At 42.8% G+C, this 19277-nt stretch overlaps 1 protein-coding gene across 2 annotated transcripts in view; it reads left to right on the top strand.

Annotated features, from left to right (window-relative positions):
• PTCHD1 (patched domain containing 1) overlaps positions 1-19277 on the top strand; it is a 57255-nt gene that overhangs the window by 416 nt on the left and 37562 nt on the right. Inside the window, exon 2 of one of the 2 annotated variants that reach the window (XM_004435198.3) lies at positions 109-460. In XM_004435198.3, the coding sequence (XP_004435255.1) occupies positions 110-460 (351 nt within the window). In that variant the 5' untranslated portion in view covers position 109. Of the gene's footprint in view, positions 1-3; positions 461-19277 lie in introns of those variants that run through there. The other variant, XM_087427351.1, reaches the window with a different exon arrangement.

Below are 19277 nucleotides of genomic sequence, written 5' to 3'. Positions count from 1 at the left end.
GCCGCCGCCGCGGGCGCCACCACCGCCGCCGCCGCCGCCGCCGCCGCCCGAGCCCGAGCCCGCGCCGAGCGTGCGCCTCGCCCTCCTCCCGCGCCCGCTCTGCTCTAGGATGCTGCGGCAGGTTCTGCACAGGGGCTTGAGGACGTGTTTCTCTCGGCTCGGCCACTTCATTGCCAGTCACCCAGTCTTCTTCGCCTCGGCGCCGGTGCTCATCTCCATCCTGCTCGGCGCCAGCTTCAGCCGCTACCAGGTCGAGGAGAGCGTGGAGCACCTGCTGGCGCCCCAGCACAGCCTCGCCAAGATCGAGCGCAACCTCGTCAACAGCCTCTTCCCGGTCAACCGCTCCAAGCACCGGCTCTACTCGGACCTGCAGACCCCCGGGCGTTACGGCCGGGTCATCGTCACCTCCTTCCAGAAAGCCAACATGCTGGACCAGCATCACACCGACCTGATCTTAAAGGTGAGACGGGGGGCGGGCGCGGGCAGCCTCTGCCGACGCGGCTGGCGCGGCTGGCGCGGCTGGGCTGGCTTTGCGCGGGGGTCCGGGCTGAGAGCGCCGCCTCTCCCATCCCAGGCGTCTGCCGCAGGGGCTCCCCTGCACCGCGCGCCCCTCGGAGGCCGCCAGGAGCCTCCCAGCCTCCTGGGCGGGGAGCGTCCGGGTCCGGGCCCGGCCCTGCCCTCGCCGCCGTCGCCGCTACCCGGGTAGCTGCTGCAACAGTTGGGGCGGCGGCAGCCACATTGCTGTGGTCTGTGCGATTGTTTTGGTTGCAGTGGTCTTGGGGGCGAGGAGGCTTTGGGGTAACTGGGACAGGATGGAGCAGAACAAGAGAAGACCTTATAGAAAGTCTTGCTACTTGAAAACAAAATACTATGCTTGGGGGGATTCAGAGACCCCTCTCTCCTGTCCCCATTTTTGCTCCCTTCCTCTGGCCCTGGAGTGTTTTGAGAAAGGCTGCTTAGATGGGCTGTGACGGGGCAGAAGAATGTGAGGCGGGATGGTGAAGAAAATGCCTCCCACCTACCCAGAAAGAACTGTGGTCCCAGCACGAGGACAGGGGCTGCCCTGCTGCCCTCTTCCCCGGAGCGAGGTAGCCATCTCTGTCTTCTAGGGTAGGAAATGATGTTTGTGATTCGCAGTTATTTCATTTTTCACAGTAGCTCATCTCTTCTGAAATGCAAAAACTTCTTTGAGAAAAGAGGGATTCGACTGATCCACTTTTATTTGGGTGCATTTGGGCATGAGGGTGAGGGGCAGAGCCAGCAGAGTGAGGACAGGAGCCAGGCTGTGTGGCCCTGAGAAGAGCACAGGAAACCAAGCAGCTGGTTAGAGGGTGACACTCTCAGAAGCAGTAACAGGTTGTGCTATCAGCCGGAGGTGGGAATTTGATGTGAAAAGTGAGGTTAATGGTGATAACTTTCAGGAAGTTCCTAAGAAAAGCAAAGGAGTGAGGACTAGAGATGGAAAAGTGGAGATCTTGGGGGAGAAAAGCAAAAATCGGTGACAATGTTCCATTCAAGTCCCTGGTGAGGAATATGGGGCTTGTTTACTTAAGGTTCTCCTCTGGGGAGGGCAGACAGGAGCCAGTCCCAACTGGAGGCGGAGGGCTGGAAGGTGCTGGTTTTGTGTGGTTCTCCAGTCCAGATCTGGGATTAGAGGCCAGTTAGATTTCTAGTCTACTTATCCCAAAGGGAAGCAGCCAGTGAACCTAGGGAACTCTTCCTTTTTTTTTTTTTTTTTTCCTCTACAGGTAAACCTTTATCCCTAGAGACAAGCTAATTTTCCTATATTATTTCCCTCCCTCTATTTGTTGACATGTTATCAGTCAGGAATTAGTAAAGAGGGAATCTGACTGGGGACTCAGTGGAATTAGGACCTTCCCACATTGGGTGGCTTGTGATATTTTTATTGACACACACATCATCACACATACTCACTCATCACAGAACCTTAGTAATATTAATCCCGAGATGTTTGCTTTTCTCGTGATTATACTTCCAGCATCAAAGTGGTTTTTTTCCCCAATACTTCAGTGAACATTTTTTGACACACAGATAAATACTGCTCAAAATGCTTTCCCAAGAAAACACGTAGTAGTTTCATCAAAGGCTTAAGGAAACGATCATTTAGACAGTCCTGATAGTTGGAAAGCTGCCCCATCTTTTGATAGATGATCTACTAAACGATGTTTCTCTTTGTATTTTTTTTGAGGTGATGTTTCCACTGGCTTTTTTATTTTTTTTTCCCTAACCGTCACGCCACTGTGATGGGCAGTCACCAGTTACATTCACTCTCAAGGTTAATGAGACATCAACAGGCAGATCAGATCTCTTTGCAACTGGATTGTTTCTTTCCTATTTGATTTTGATCTGTTTAGGACAGAAAACTATATTATAAAAGAAAGTTGGGACTGGAGAGAGAGGGAGGCTGGCTTTGCCTCCACGTCTAAATGGCAACTTTAAAGGACGGCAGTCTGGTCCGTGAATTGTTTTAAGAAATGGATGGTTTTCCATGTTCTAGGTGTCCGGGAAAAATCAAACCAAGTTGAATAGTGGTCAGAACTCGTTTCTAGCTGATGGCTCTCTAGTCAAATGAATTCATACAGCTTATAAAAACCCAGACTTGTGAAACTGAGGGAATTGCCTTCGATTGTACATATCCACTTTTTCTTTTTACATCCATACCTATCAAATATACTCCCCTGTATTTGGTAGGCATGGAGCCGGGGGACAGAAAAATGGACCTGGTAATGTAAAGTGTGGGAATATGCATTTATCTTTTTTGTTGTTGTTGTCTTTTTTCCATTAGAGACATTATGAAGACTTGTCCTTTACAAAAGGTGTTAGGAGTGAAAGAGTTACTGTTTCTGCCCTTACTAGTGTGATTCTGCTCCTTTGTTGCTGGCATCAAGGATAGCACTGCCAGTTGACATTGTACACAACACCAACCAGCCCCTGCCTGTTTTATGGCATGGCATTGGAAGTGAAGTGGAAGAAGCATGACCAGGATTTGAGGCGTTCACAGGCCCCACTACAAAACTGAAGGCAGGAACTTGCAGGGCTGTGTCGTTTACTCCCCATAGTGCTCTGCGGTTGTTCCTATTCAGTGAAGGAGATCTTTCTTGGGATATTAGTCCAGCTACTTTCTGATCAAAAATAGACTGCAAAGGGATGATGACAAGAAATGAAAACCCAGGTTGATTTTTTTTTTTTTTTTATGAGGGAGATCAGCCCTGAGCTAACATCCATGCCAATCCTCCTCTTTTTGCTGAGGAAGACCGGCTCTGAGCTAACATCTATTGCCAATCCTCCTCGTTTTTTTTTCTTCCCCAAAGCCCCAGTAGATAGTTATATGTCATAGTTGCACATCCTTCTAGTTGCTGTATGTGGCACGCGGCCTCAGCATGGCCGGAGAAGCGGTGCATCGGTGCAAGCCCGGATCCGAACCCGGGCCGCCAGTGGCAGAGCACGCGCACTTAACCGCTAAGCCACTGGGCCGGCCCCTGATTTTTTTTAGATATAATTGAGAGTATCACAGAAAAAAAATAATCCATGTCTGAAAGTCCAGCTGATCTGCTTTGGAGGAGCTTTCTCAAATTTTTGCAAGTGACATGATTGCCATACTCTGACTCTGCGGCATAGAATTTGACCCCAAACTATGAGAGAGGTGACTCTCCCTAGCAATGGTTTCCTCTGAAGGCTGCGGGGCAAAGATGTAATTTTGGGCAAAAGTGGGTGGGGCCTGATGGTGCTGGCAAGGGATCAAGCATTAATTTCTGAACCTCTTTAAATGAATTTTGATCTTCAAATTCTTCTTTTCCCTAGAAGATTAAATTTTAACAGAAAATTCATGATGTTTGTCTCAGAGCAAATTTCAGAGTAGTGTCTCACAAGCTTTTATAGATATGTTTCCCCTTGATCACCTACAAAGAAGTATAAGAAGGTCTTGTTGATAATTGATCTGGGCTGTGACCAAGACAATACTTAGTTTGTTCCAGATTCATCTATGTAGAGTGAAGAATCAGTTTAGCCCAATCCTTATAATAATGATATTACCTTTATAGCACTTCATAAGTTATAAACACACAGTATGCTTAAATGCAGTAGACACCTCCATAGGCAGGAAAAGTGGTGTTATCTCATTTGACAAATGGGAAAACTGCTCCTTAGAAATTAACTGATTTGTCCATGGAAAAAAGACAAGGACAGACCCACGACTGTGACCCAGGGTTTTTGACTGCCAACCAAGTGCTATTTTCACTATAATTTACCACCTCCCGTATGATAAACTACTTGAATGATTTCAAATGTACATTTTTGTTATCCAAATGAAGTATGTTTGACCAAAGTCTCATACCTATCCCATACCATTGCTCTAACAGTGGTAATTGGATCATAAGGACATTCTCTTGATGATTTTGCCCGGTGTCAATGAAAATCCACACATAGAAACTCTACATGCCTTAAATAAAGTGTAATATATTTGTAACTAGCAGTATATAAAGATAGAGAGAATATTTTACTGGGAAAATCTCTGGGTTATTAAACAAAGCTATTTCCTGTTCGAGCAGTGTTCATTGGCTGTGCTCAGGCGGATCCGGGTGGTCCAGGTAGATCCAACCCCCGTACCTCATATAATCCCTGGCACATAGTAGACCCTCAGTAAATACTTGCCCAACAGACCTGCCCTAGTTCACTCAGACATTTGTGCGATGGGTAAAGAAAATTCCGTAGAAACTACTTTGAAATGTATTTTCAAAGTGACTTTTATTTTTACAACTTTACAAGCAGTTTCTAGGCTTCTCTTTTTCTGAGATATCATTCTTCCTTCCTTGATAACCTCTGTAGTCATATCAAAACATATTTCAGTTTTGAAATTGGGTAGGGGCATTTCCTTTGCACAACATCCTCATCTTCAGAGGAACTTCATAGGATATTTTATTCTAAACCAAGCAAAGGACACATCCTCACTATGCAGACATTCTTCCACTTACTGGGGAATCTCATTTTGTTCAAATATTGAGTTTCTTTTTATTTAAATTTTTTATGTTTAAATAATACATTAAGTAGAATTAAGTTGCAAAACGAGATTAATCAAATCTAACTTGGAATTATTTAATTTAGGCTTTCCACGAAGGGCAGCATAACTGCTAGCTCAGGGTCACAAAGACCTGGTAGCTGGATCAAGAGCCCGGTTTTTCTTAGCACTTTCAATGAGTACAGGAATTCGCCATCATTCTTTCTCTACAGTCTAAGGATCAGCAAATTCTGGCCTATTTTTGATCTTAGAATGCGTTTTTACATTTTTAAAAGATTGTAAAAAAAACAAAACAAAGAAGAATATGAGGCAGAGATGGCATATGGTTCTCAAAGCCTAAAATATTTACTCTTTGATTCTTTACATAAAGAAGTTCCTATACTGTAGTGCAAAGCTCCTTTATTGGAGCAATTTCAGGAAGTTAACACTGTTAAATAACCGCTAAGGCAGCGGTTCTCAACCAGGGGTGATTGTGCCCCCCAGGGGACACTTGGCAATGATTGGAGACATTTTTGATTGTCACACTTGGGGGTGAGTTGCTACTGGCATCTAGTGGGTGGAGATCATGGATGCTGTTAAACATCCGATGCGCACAGGACAGCCCTCCACGGCAAAGAATTATCTGGCCCCAAACCCTGCTTGAAGGGGTTCACTTGTGTGTTTCTTTTGTTTTGTTAGGATTTTTTTTTCAGCTGCATCGATTATGTAAAGTGAAAAAATGCCAAAGAGAAGTCCACATCCAAAAATCTTATAGAACTTTGACTGGGGACAAATACTATGACCTCTGAGGAGATGCTCTTTGGGGCTGATGTGCAGAGAGCAGATTTTTCCAGTGTAACTTTCTCCAAGATGCAGTTATCCTGCTCTCTCCTATAGCTCTGTCCTTTATGGTCTAAATCCCCTTTATGGTCTAAAACCCAAGAAACTGAACACAGTCTAACTGCCAGAATGGCAAAGCTGCTGAATTGATGCTGGCCTTGAGACTTGTTAGAGCGCCCGTGATCTGCAGTCCTGTCCCTCAATCTGTAGAGTCACCCACCAGGCTGGGCTTCTCCTGACACTGTGTAAGACCCCACTGTGAGTGGTGACCTGCCGAGGAGGCAGCGTTTTGTTGCCTAGTCCAGCTGCTTTGCTTTTCTGAACATAAAATGACAAAAGAAGAGCTTGCATCCTAGGAACAGGGGATCAAAGACCCTTGGGTTTGGAAGGCACCTTAAAGGTCATCTCCACAGACACCGATGCTGGAATCTGCTCTTAGCATCTCAGGGTGCTTTGTCTGGTGACAGGTGCTGTGATGCCTTGGGCAGTCCAGTCCCTTCAGTGAGTTATCCAGGCAGCAGATACTCTTAGAAAAGGTTGAGCCCAGGCCTGAAAGGGCAGCATTCGTGCATCTGCTGGGCCATCCAATTGCCTTTTGCACTTTATTTTTGCACGGGTGGAAAATTAAGCAGACATTGAGATTGCTTTTTACTCTCCTTTCATTTCATAGGAGGTTCATCCAAATAGTCCAAGTACAGTAACATTCTAGGGCTGTCTGACTTCTAAGCACGTTTCATTTGTGTGAATAGTATCCACAAACGGCCACTTCACTTGCCTTATTTAGATTTAGGGAGCAATCTTTTACTTCCCCGTATAGATAAGCATTTGGGACAAACTGGGTAAACTGCTAATTTAAACTGAGATTTAAATATAAAGCTGTAGTGTGAGAGGAAGCCCACCTTTTTAATGACTCACAGTATCTTGAAAGATACTACATTAAAGTCAGAGAAGGGTGATTTTTTTTTTAATTAACACAAAAACTGAACCTCTCAAGATTCACCAGACTTACAAACCTCACAGAACAATTGAGCATTTAACTGGCGACTCCTTATGATAACAAAAAGGAGCAGTAAGCTAACAGAAGTTATTTGTTCCCCGCCTGAGAGCTTGCAGCATCCCTTGGCACAGGAGCTAGGGAGATGCAAGGTGCTAGGGATCTGATCAACTTTGACTTGGTGGGATGAGCCATCTGGTACCTGACTTTGGGGCTCAGTGTGAGCCCCAGCTGATACTTGGGATAGGCTTGAAGCAGACCTTTGAAGTCACCTGCTTGGTAGCACATCACAGCAAGCAGGCCTGTCTGCAGCGCTGCCTGTGCTGCCGCCACGTGCCCGGAAGGCCACAGAACTTCTGAGGAATCCTGCCAGACTGATTTAATGACCAGCAGGGGAGGTGAGTAATCTCTAACCTTTAAAAACCAAAAAAAAAAAAAGAAAGGAAATCAACACCAGTTGTTATCTCATATGGGAAGCCCTAAATAATATGTCATGCCTTCAACTTCAGAATTCATATTTTAAACAAAAGGAGGCAATGAGGGAATAGGGAAGCTATTTTTATCTTCTTGTTCTCTAAGAAATCCTCTTGAGAATATTGTTTCTGGTATTTTGAAAGATCCCCATTGTTAGGTCTTCCACTTTAGGTTTAACCTGTGGGCTCCAAGTACAGTTGAGGATTTGAGTGCGAGCAGTTACCTTGGGAGGTGATAGCCGAAAACACCTACGAAATAAGGAAGTGGGGACAGGAAATAGGGAGTAGCAGGGAGCCAGTCCAGGGAGTATTCTCAAGCTAGTGTCCACTGCAGGCACCTGGGGCTCAGTCTCACTGGGGAACTCTGGAAGACACTGTAGAACATGTGTCCAAGTTATTCCAACTGTGGGAGAAGAAGCCAGATATTTATTCCCCAACTCTCCAGCCATCGTTAATTGATCCGGCTGCATCCGGGGGCATTAAATAAATCTCTGGCAATTCCAGATGCAGTATGTGCCCTATAATCAGAATTGTTTTGTTGTTGTTTTATAAAAGCCTCAGGCAAAGAGCTGCAGGTGTTTGCAGTAAGTGGCCTCGGCATGTAGAGGTGAGTATGAGCGGAGAGAATATGGGTGGGACCTTGAGAGCATCTGCCCTAAGGGTCTTACATCCATCTAGAGTTATACATCTAGGAGTTTAGGCCCCACATTCTTAGGGGATGTTCAACCCTTCACTCAACAAGATGGCCGTGACCGCATCTCCATGAAGTTTACAGGCAAGAATGATCCAGCATAGCTGTTTAGTTATTCTCCAATTTGATAAGCAACTGCCATTTTCAGTTTCATCACTGGATAGTGGTAAAGATGATTTCAAACAGGGCCTGGACACCACCAGGACTTGTGGTTTTATATGCCAAACCCTCACATTTGAGTGGCCTGTGTCCAGCCCCTCTTCCCTTTATGAATACAAGAGAAGTCTGCAGGCCTCCATCTCATGGCCCCATCTTCACACATCTCCTTTTGCTGTTCTCCCTAGAAATGGACTCACTCCTTACTTTGAGGTCAAATTCACATGCCTTCCCAGATTCATGGTTCCCTCCTTCCCTTAAATCTGACTTTCGGTCGTATCCACATTCTTTGATGCTTAATTATACACTATTCTATAATTTTCTGTATTGTCACATGATAGTTTCTCATTAGCAAGATCATAAGCTCTTCAAGGGCAGGAACAATGTCTCATGCTCCCAAATCTCTCCTAGAACCTAGCATAATGTGGAGTGTGCGGCAGGTGCTTAATAAGTTGTTGCTAGTTGATGGCTTATGGGATTGAAAACGTGCTCTTCCCTCCCTATTGATTTGTTTTAGTCAAATATAATTTTTCCTGGTAGCACGATCATGTGATTTTTTTAGATCTGTCTTCATTCTTCATCCTTGACAAATCTTGGTTCCAAACTTGATAATAGGCAATAAGCATCCATTCTGCTTCAGGATCTGCTGACATTTACTTTATATCAGGAGAAATTCTTACAAAACCAAACACCTGACCACCTCTTCTGGTCCAACTACAGTTGGAAAGGCATAAATTTGACCTCAGTCTCCAGGGATCCATTCCCATGTCGTTCCCAGCAAGCACCCTCGAAGTCAGCTCTCCACTACACATCGTTATTTGCATGAAGTAACATCTCAAAACATTGGCCACACCCATACTCAAATGTAAACATTTTTTTTAAATCAAACACAAGTGATTTTCCCAGCTGTAGCATCAGTGTTCAACAGATCACCATTCTGATGTTACTTAGCTTCACTCTTCTTAAGAGGGAGCCCAGGATAACAGAAAGACTTGTTCTAAGAGGTGAACTTAAATAAATGATACTGGCACGAAATCAGTGTATCTCTGGTGAGTTTAACAGAAACACTAGAACTGCTAATTTCTCAGCATTGAAAGTGAGATTCCTTTGCCCATTCTTCCATGGGTTACGCGAATTTGTGGATGCCATGGCTTTGTCAATTCCTCCTAATTGTCTCAAGAAAAATTCATCTCAGCTATAGAACTATCATTACAAGTGCTCAAAAAAATCTTTGTGATACTCAGTACCTTAATTTTGTGAGTTTTGCATGGCTGCCTTTTGTTTTTGTTCTTATTCTGGTATAGCATCTAGGCAGGAGGTCATACTGTGTGAAGACTGATTGCTCTTAGACTCTTCAACGTGCCCACACATCACCTGGGCATCTTGTAAAAATACAGATTCTGATTCAGCCTGGGCTGGGAGCTGCAATTCTGAATTTCAAACAAGTTCTCAGGTGACGCTGATGCTGTTGTGAATGGCACGCTGGATTTGGAGTCAGGGAAGTCAAGCTCAAGTCCCAATTCTTCTAACTATGTGACTTTGGGTAAGTCACCTAACCTTCCTGAGAAGCAGGATCCTCATCTGCACTAAGTGTAATAGCGTACCCCACACCCACTTATGGTAAAGATGCAATGAGATACGGTATGTGAAGGCACTGTGTATCCTTCTGTAAGGTGTGTTGTTATTGTTATTTCCTCATACGTGCCAGCTCTTTCAGAGCCATTATTGCCTGTTGAGTAAATATACATGTAGCATTTTTTTTCTTTGACCCGACAGGCAATAATGGGTGCTCAGTCTACCTTCTAAATACTCAGATTGGCAATTTGTTGGCCTTTAATGACTCCATCTGAGTCATTACAGACGACTAGATTCATCCTACTGCTGAGCATGCAGCTCCTAAATTCTTAGGCGGGCAGAGCTGTCAGTGGGGATGGGCAGATTGCACTCCAGCTCATCAAGGTGGTTTCTCAGGGCTCAGAACTTCATCCTCATGCTTGACAGGACTATGCATACAAAGGAAGCCTTCACTCCTGCCCAGGAAAGTGACTGGAATTAAAAGCTCTAGGAGGCTGTGGACTCCTGTTTCAAGGTTTTCTTCACCACTCCTTACAGCACAGGCATGCCAGAAAGGGATTCTCCAGCAATTTAGGTGAGAGTGTTGATAACTCTCCTCTCTCACTTAATTTACATGACTACAGTGTTTCCCTGGGAAATCTTGCCGACATAAGTAGATCTGCAAGCACTTCAAAGGGAAGAGTGTCCTCAGAATTGCCAGAGATCAGGAGAACCAAGCAAAGTGATAATTGTAAAGCCCTTTGAAACTGTGAAATGTAAAATTTTGCTGACTAGGGGTTTTAATCATTTAGGTCAGTGCACTTCTCCACCTTCCCCTTTCTAAAATTTCTTTTTATAGGGTTATAAAAGAAATCTGTAATTATTTAGGATCAAAATCAAATCCACCAAAGGAATTTCCTCTGCCTACATTGTTTCTCTATGCCTAAACTCTTCAAACAAAACTAACCTCAGTGTAAGTGAGGATTAGCAGTTCTTCTCAAATTTGAATGTGCTTTTCAATTCCTTGGGAATTTTATTAACATGCATATTCTGATTCAGTAGGTCTGGGACAGCAGGCCTGAAATTCTGCACTTCTAACAAGCTCCCAGGCCTGCTGCTGCTGCTGCTGCTCTGAGGTCTATACCGACTAGAGCAGTGGATTAGTGGACCTGAGGAAACTTTGTGTATCTTGACTAATTACTCAGTGCCATTTAGTTGCCTCCATAATGTAAGGCAGTGGTTCTCAAACTTGAGTGGATATCCCCTGGAGGGTTTGTCCAAACACAGATTTTGGGTCTCAGGCACAGAGTTTCTGATTCTGTAGGTCTGGGGTGGGGCTTGAGAATTTGCATCTCTAACAGGTTCCCAAGGTGATGCTGTTCTTGCTGGTTCAGGGACCCCACTTTGAGAGCCACTGCTATAAAGCATCCTGGTAATTAGCTGCCAGGACTAATTCCAAAAATGCATTCTCTGTTTCTGTAGAACCTGGCCAACACATACAAGCAGGATGCAAAAGTTATTTGTTCAGTGGTTAATTCTGAATGATGCTATAATAGCTATTGTGCAAAGGGTACTACATAAGTCTGAACCTTTTAAGTTTGTAGTTTAAGGTGAGCATATTGGACAGAGGGGCCTGTGCCACTGCCTTTGTCCAGGTGCTAGAGTTTAGGAGAAAGGGGCTGAGAAGAAGAAAGGACACTCTGAGATGGATGGAGACAGATAAGCCCCCTACTCACACACACATACACTGTGGGTGGTATTACTACAATCACTATGTGATTGCCAAAGCTTCCTTTCTTCCAAAGACTTTCCACACAGGGTCACCTACCATTTGTCTTTGCAGAAATTTTCTTTACATCATACCAGAAGGCACAGTGGGTACAAATAGGAGCTACATGTTGCATTTCTGAGACAAGGACCTAGCTTTGTGGTTACCAGAGGTGAAGTGTCCACGGGGAGGGCCCTGGCAGCTAATGTTCTGTTTCAACTACTATCTGATGTCAGTGCTGTTAAGGCGAGACAAAGTAGAACTGGAGTGAAGTTCAGTAAGTACTGGTTTTGTCATAGTGGAATAAGCGTTGTTTCAGAGCCCCAAAGTTTTGTGTTTGAGGCTGTGAATCATTAATGTTCCCTTGATTGAGTCACTTAACCTCTCTGCGGTCTCAATTTCCTCACCCATAAAATGGGATCAGCAATATCATCTTCATGGGGTTGGAAGATAAAAGGAGATAATGTATGTGAACAAACTTTATAAAGTGCAATGTGCCTAAAGCAACACAAATCTCATAATATCTGCACTGAACGCACATAATATCTGCACGTGTTTGTCTGGGGCAAGAGAAAAAGCTCCTGGGGGTTCCCAGGGGAGAAGAATAAACACCTTAGTCACTGAGTTGACACATTGTGCATCACCATCTCCGTTTGTAAAAAGTGCCTGTAGAGTCACTGACTACCTTTTACTAACCAGAAGCTTTGCTGACATGGCCTTATACTTCCAGATGATGTAATATTACATCTGTCTATATTTTTACTTTGAATGACCCAAGGAGAATAAAAAATAGCACATCTGATCATCCATTGTCTACACTTCTAAAGCCTTAGACTTGCACTGTCCAATTCAGAAGCCACTAGCCACATGTGGCTATTTGATTTAAATTTAAATTAATTGAAATTATAAATTCATTTCCTCAGTTGCACTAGCCACTTTTCAAGTGCTCAGTAGCCACATATGCCTGAAATGGACAGAACAGATAAAGAACATTTTCATCATCAGAGAAAGTTCTATTCAACAGTGCTGCTTTTCATAGATAAAATAACTGATACATCAGATAGCTTAACTAATAAGCAGTGGAATGAAGATTCCAGAACAGGTCTGGCTTCTAAAGCATCATTTAAAAAATAACTACACCAGATTGCCTCCATGAAATACAGAAATAGATGAGTAAGGCATGGCCCCTTGTGTCTGATGGCCTTGAAGTAGTATTTCAATCAGTAACAGAGTAAGGGGGAACTTTCAGTTTCAGCTTCAACCTGTAAAGAGCTTGGAAATTGTCACTCTCATCCTTATAACAAGAAAAACCTACACAAAATGAAAATCAATGACTTTTCTTGGACACATCGGAGAACTGAGGTCACAGGGCAAACTGCCATCCCAAAATCTGTAGAGGCAGGCACATCCATAGAGATACAGACACAGTCTGCTTACCTGGAGCAGAAGCCTCTGGTAGAAACACTTAAATGGTAATTTTGACAAATTGCTGGAGGCTGAGTGTGGAGTAGTATGAGAGTGACAGACTCCTGGGGGCTGCAGTCACTGTCTTTGTAGGGGGAGGGATTGGGGGCTTACACTTTCTTGGGCTTCCCCTCCAGAAACCGCACCAGATTCCCAAGGTAAAGATCTGACAGGGAGAGTTGGAAGAGTAATCATTGTGAAATCTACCCAGTCTTCTCCATAACATAGGCCTACTCTCCAGGGAAGAGCACTTTGCCAGAGCACAATTCTGAAACTGTATCTTAGGTTCCTCCCTACCGAAGCCCCCATCAGCCTTTCTGTCTTACCTAAGGAGAGGAAAAGAGTCCACAGGTGTCAGGTCTTCAAGAAAATAGATTAGGAGTGTTGCATCCAGGGAAGGGAGTAGGGGGCAGGGGTAAAAAACTATACCACTGGAGAAATGTTTGAAAGTAATAGCCCCAAGGCACAGGGGCATTACATAATGATAAAGGGGTCAATTCTCCAAGAAGACATGACAATCCTAAACATGTATGTACCTAACAACAGAGCATTAAAATACATGAGGCAAGAACTGATAGAACTGAAAGGAGAAATAGACAAACCCACTACTATAGTTAGAGACTTCACCATTCCTCTGTCAGTAATTGAAAGAACAAGCAGGCAGAAAATCAGTAAGGATATAGAAGACTTGGACTGAAGTAAGAGGCAGGATGTCTAATACTCTGAGGAGAGTCATGATCCAAGTTTTATAAGGATAGCTCTTATAGAAGTGTAGAGAGGTTAAGTTGGAGAGGCAAGACATTGGAGATATGGAGATCCCCTCCTCCACCCAGGGAACTGCTGTAAGTCTGTAAGCAAGAGGCTTTGAGCAGGATAGCTGCAGAAGGAGAAAAAAGGAGAGATTAGACTACCATTTTCCAAAATGTATTTTAGGAAAGTTTACTTTAATGCTGCAAAAAAATTGGGTTCTGTGACCAAATAACTTTGGGAAACAATGCATGTGGTATCCCCATATCAGATCCTCATATTGAGTGCACGTTAGCATATCAAAGGCTTTAAAAAGTTCCTCTGTAAAGAAATCAATTTAACTTTGTCCAGTTTAGCATTTCTCAAATTTATTTGATCATCAATACTTCTTACTTTTTTGGTGACCTCTATTAATATCTCAATAAACTAATGTGCTTCTGAACACACACTGAAAACACTATCCCCAAAATAGAGAGACTGAATCAATAGGACTTGAGATTGATTGGATTGGATCTGTGAGTAAACAAAGGGGAAATAGTGATATTGGCTTAGAAGTTTCCCACCTGGGTAAGTAGAAAGAGGCTGATGCTGTTAACCATAAGAGGAAACAGGTAGAAGAACTAATTTGGAGGAAAAAATTCAACTGTTGGATATATACCAGTTGAAATATTGCCATAATATATATTTGCAAATCTTCAGGAGGCAGATGGAAATTCAGATCTGAAGTTTGGAAGAGAGGTGAGGTATTGATGTGAACTGGGGATCGGTCAGCACATAAAGGTGACAAGCCAAACCATGGAGGTGGAATTCATTGCCCAAGAAGAGTGTGTTTGAATGTGACAAGATTAGAAGTGCCAGGGACAGAATCTTGAGTAATATCAAATTTATAAGGTAGGCAAAGGTAGAAGAGTCAGTTAGATGGACACTGGAAAGCTAGGTTGAGAAGTAGGAGGAGAGGAGAAAGTTGTGTTATGGAATTCTTCAAGGGACAGAAAGAGGGTTTCAGGGTTCCTCACATTTATTGAATGCCTTTGTTTGCCAGGCACATAGTAGAGGATGCAGCAGTGAAGAAACCACATCCATACCTTATTGGAGCCTACTGGATTCCCATGAAAATCTCAACATGCTTAATCACTTAGATGTTTTTAAAGTACTACTTTGACCCCACATTATTGACTTAACGTATGTATCTACTGAGAGTTTAAGAAAATAAGGACTGAAAAGTAGCCATTGGATTTACCTGCTTAGAAGTCATTGTTGAGTTTTGGTTGAGTGCTGGGATAGAGTCTAGACTACAGTGGTTTGAGAAGTGAGTAGGAGGTGAGAAATGAAGTTAGCAAGCATGAATCACTCTTTGAAGTGTAGTTGGAGACAGCAAATGTAAAGAGCTCCTTAAAGAAGGGGAAATGTGACAGAAGTTGGAAGGGAAATGGGGTCAATGAGGCCTTTTTTTTTTAATATGGGAGAGACATAAGTATATTTCAAAGCTCATGGGAAAGAACTAGTAGAAAAAGTTAAAGGACATGTGAGAAGAGGGAATAAACAACACTAGGAAGAAGGAAAGGAAAGCCAGAACTCAATGAAAGGGATTGATCTTAGAGAGAGGGAGGGACTTGGCCTTGATTTTCAAAGGTGGGGAGAATGGAAACAGATACATGTGAGTATTTTTATGGATGTGGTAGCAGTAAGTTGAGGGTAATTTTCATCTGATGGCTTGGGGTTTTCTCTGCAAGATAGAAAAGAAGGTCAGTAGCTGAAAGTGAGTTTTGTCAAGTGCTAAAGAAAGTGAGCATTTGTCTAATATCTATGGGCTTGGAGGCCAATTGAGAAGGGAATGAAAAGAGACTAGGTAGTAAATTGGAAGCAATCTCTTTCCCAGAATTTGGGTATGAAAGCTAAGAGACAGTCTCTCCTTCCCTTTTGTCTCAAGATGGGCAAAAGTATAGAGAAGAAATTGAAGTGGAAGTGAGAGGCAAGTTGAGAGAGTTCACACTGGATATATTTAAATTTCAGAAGAAGAATATGGATTAATTAGAAGGAAAGATTTCTTAACTCCAGGAGTTGTTTGGCATTTGAATGGCTCATCAGAGGAGACTAAAATGACCTAGAATGGTTCAAATAGACATCAGTATGGTGTGACCTCCATGGGTGACACAGTCTCTGAATTCTGTCACATATCTCAGCGGTCCTCAACCCTGGCTACATGATAGAATCACTGGAGGAATTCAAACATGCCATGCCTAGGTCTCACACCCATAGATTCTCATTCCACTGGTCTGGAAACAGGGTCCCCTACTCCAAATGTGGTCCACAGACTGGCAGCAGCAGTAGCAGCAGCACCATCCTCTGGGACCTTGTCAGAACTGCAGAATCCAAGGCTTCACCCAGACCTACTAGATCAGAATCTGTATTTTCACAAGATCCCCAATTGATTTGTATACACATTAAAGTCTGAGAAATGCTGGACTAAAGCATGGTCTAGAGTGGAGCCAGACATGGATACTTTTTTAAAGCTCCCCCAGGAAATTCTAATGTGCAGCCAGAGTTGAGAACCACTGCTACATAGAAAAAAAGATACTTTTAAAAATTTGTGACAACATGGATGGACATTGAGGGTATAATGCAAAGTGAAATAAGTCAGAGGGAGAAGGTCAAATACCGTATGATTTCCTTCATTAAGTAGTAGATAATAACAACAATAAACAAACACATAAGGACAGAGATTGGATTGGTGGTTACCAGAGGGGAAGGGGGGAGGGAGGAGGGTGAAAGGGATAATTCAACACATGTGTGTGGTGATGGGTTGTAATTAGTATTTTGGTGGTGAACATGATGTAGTCCATGCAGAAATAGAAGTACAATGATGTACACCTGAAATTTTTACAATGTTATAAACCAATGTTACCACAATAAACAAAAAATTAAAAAAAAAAAGCTATTGCTACTGCATTCAAGTGTAATTGAAAATTAAAGAAAACAATCACGATTTCAATTAAAAAAATTGTATTAAGCTTATGTGATAAAATGCATAGTATTCTACATGCACACACACACACAAAGAATGCATGTAAAAACTAGTGACATCCAAATAAGGCCTATAGTTGAGTTAATAGTATTGTACCAAAGTCAGTTTCATAGTTTTGATCATGTACTATGGTTATGTAAGATGTTATCATTAGTGACGCTGGGTGACAGATACACGGGAACTCTGAACTATATTTACAACTTCTTGTGAGTCTTAAATTATTTTAAAATAAAAAGTTTAAAAGAAAACATTTTAAGCTAAGACAGACCCTGCCTAGGATGAGGAGCAGCTGTTCTCCATCATCATCTAAGAAATAAACAGGCTCCATCATTCATTCGGAAGGGAGCCATTGGAGGATTTAAAGCAGAGGGATGACAGGTTTGGATTTGTGTTTTAGAAAAATAAATCTGGTGGCAGTTTGGAGGATTGACTAAAAGCAAAAAATATGAGTTAAGAAGCTATTTCTGTTGTCCAGATAGATTATAAGGGCTAGAACCAAATCAGGAGCAATGGAAATGGAGCGTGAGAGGACAGATTTGAGAGATTTTGGAGGTAAAATCAACAGGATTAGATGAATAATTCAAGGATTGTCATCTTCGGCTGTGTGTATAGGTCCCTGGGAAGCTTTTTAAAAATACAGATGCCTGAGCCCTCAGTAAGAGATTCTGATTTAAAAGTATGAGAGTGGGCCCAGGCATCTGAGTTGGTAGAGTTCCACAGGTGGTTCAAGTGGGCAGGGTTGAGAGCAGCTGGCTCAGGCTGAGGAGGCGGGAAGTGCAGGGTAAACCTCACAGGTTTTCAATCCAGTAGTGCCTGGAACCAGCAGAGGATGAGGAGGAGGCAGCAAAGAGACAGCCAGGATAAATTAGGGAGGTAGCCCTTCTTCTTCCACTTGTTTTATGTTGAGTAAAATCGCAACACTTTGAGTTAAAATGTGTAAATCCATAATCCTGGCAACCTAGCTATCTTCCCATGGCTTATCTAAACAAATATATTTTTAAATGAAAATAAACCTGAGTTCAGTTGTTTGTGCCATCTAAATAACCTCAGCTTATTAAAACAATAACAACTTTCTGTTTACCCAAAAATTTGAAGTATTTATACAAACAAAGAAATCTTCAGGAGACTGGGCTAAATGCTTTGGGAACAAGATGAAATTCCTTGTTTTTACTGCTGTTAGCCCCTCCGCATATTCTGGACAGCCTCTCCCAACCTTTCTCCTAAATCCGCCCAGATACCGTTCCCATCATCGTCCACCATGCAAGTTGTTCATTTTGGATTGGTTGGTTTTTGATCCTGTGAGGCCGTTTTTTGGAATCCATCCAAACACTGCAAAAGGTGTGGAGTGTGGTCGCTCCTGCCCCTACTCTCCTGGGTCAGCAGGGCGGCAGATGCAGCGAAGCCAGCAAAGTCAGCACTCTCTGCTAATAAACCCCCAGATTCCACGGGAGGGGTTCTGGGAGCGTACACCATGCCCTCAGAGCCTCAAGCGGGAAGCGGCTGATGGCTAATGGATTGTCTTTTACAGGGTGACCTGCCAAAGGCACTAGTCTCCGCCTCATAAAAACACTCTGGGGTTTCCCCACTGAGAGTTGCTTGCTGCCTATGGGATCTCTCTTTATAAAGTTGTGTGGAAAGCACCATAAAAATTTTTCCATTTCAAAATGGTCTGCTCTTTAGCATTTCAATTTTCACCTTTAAGGACATTTTTGCCCCTTTTTTAACTTAAAAAGAGAAGTTACAAAGCCCACTAATATCCATTATAATAATGCATAAACACCTTGTAACATATGATAAGTACATTGCAGAGTTTAACAATTATTTAAATGGTAAATGTGAGATAGAAAACATTAAGGTGGCATTTACAGGGATATTTCTGTGTTCCAGGTTCTTCTATTTTATATCTCAGCTTTCTACTAGCTATGTTATTTACAAGGTAACAGAGTAACACCTAAGCTCATCCATTTCTTAAATGAACCCAAACTTAGTTTGAGATCTGCAGGCTGGTTTATATTGATGCGGATAAAGCTACTTCAGCTTGGAAAAGGAAAGAGGAAATGATAGACTGAGAATTTTAAAATCTCTTTATTCCTAATTCCAACATCCTGGTCTTTCTAGAACTGCATATATTAATATCTGCCTGTGTATTCCTTGGAGAGCTGGGCTGGAAAAGCATTGCAGTGCTGTTTTGTTTTGTGTTTAAATTGCCACAGCATCTTTACTTTCAGACATAAAAGTACATATACTCGTTGTAACAATCATCTTTTCCCATCTTTTCTGGTTCCTCTTATTTGTTTGTTGGCTTTTTTCTTTGTTTGTTTTGCTTTGTTTTCCCGATTCTTTGAGAACTAGCTAGAACTTTTGCTTGATTGCCTCTCAATATTTAACTAGGTTTCGGGACATGCAAGTGGAAGCTGTTTAATGCGTGCTAGTGATGTCAAGGCGATTGGACAAGAGTGTGTTGGCTTGTCCAAGAATTCTCTGTCTTGAGTGTTGTGTGCCTGGACTGTGCTGGGAGTGGGGCTGTAACAAAGAATAAGACTCAAAGAGC

Source organism: Ceratotherium simum, chromosome X, assembly GCF_057802395.1.
Source record: "Ceratotherium simum simum isolate JZ-2026a chromosome X, ASM5780239v1, whole genome shotgun sequence".
In the NCBI taxonomy this organism is placed as follows: domain Eukaryota; kingdom Metazoa; phylum Chordata; class Mammalia; order Perissodactyla; family Rhinocerotidae; genus Ceratotherium; species Ceratotherium simum.
This window is presented reverse-complemented; position numbering and strand designations above follow the sequence as displayed.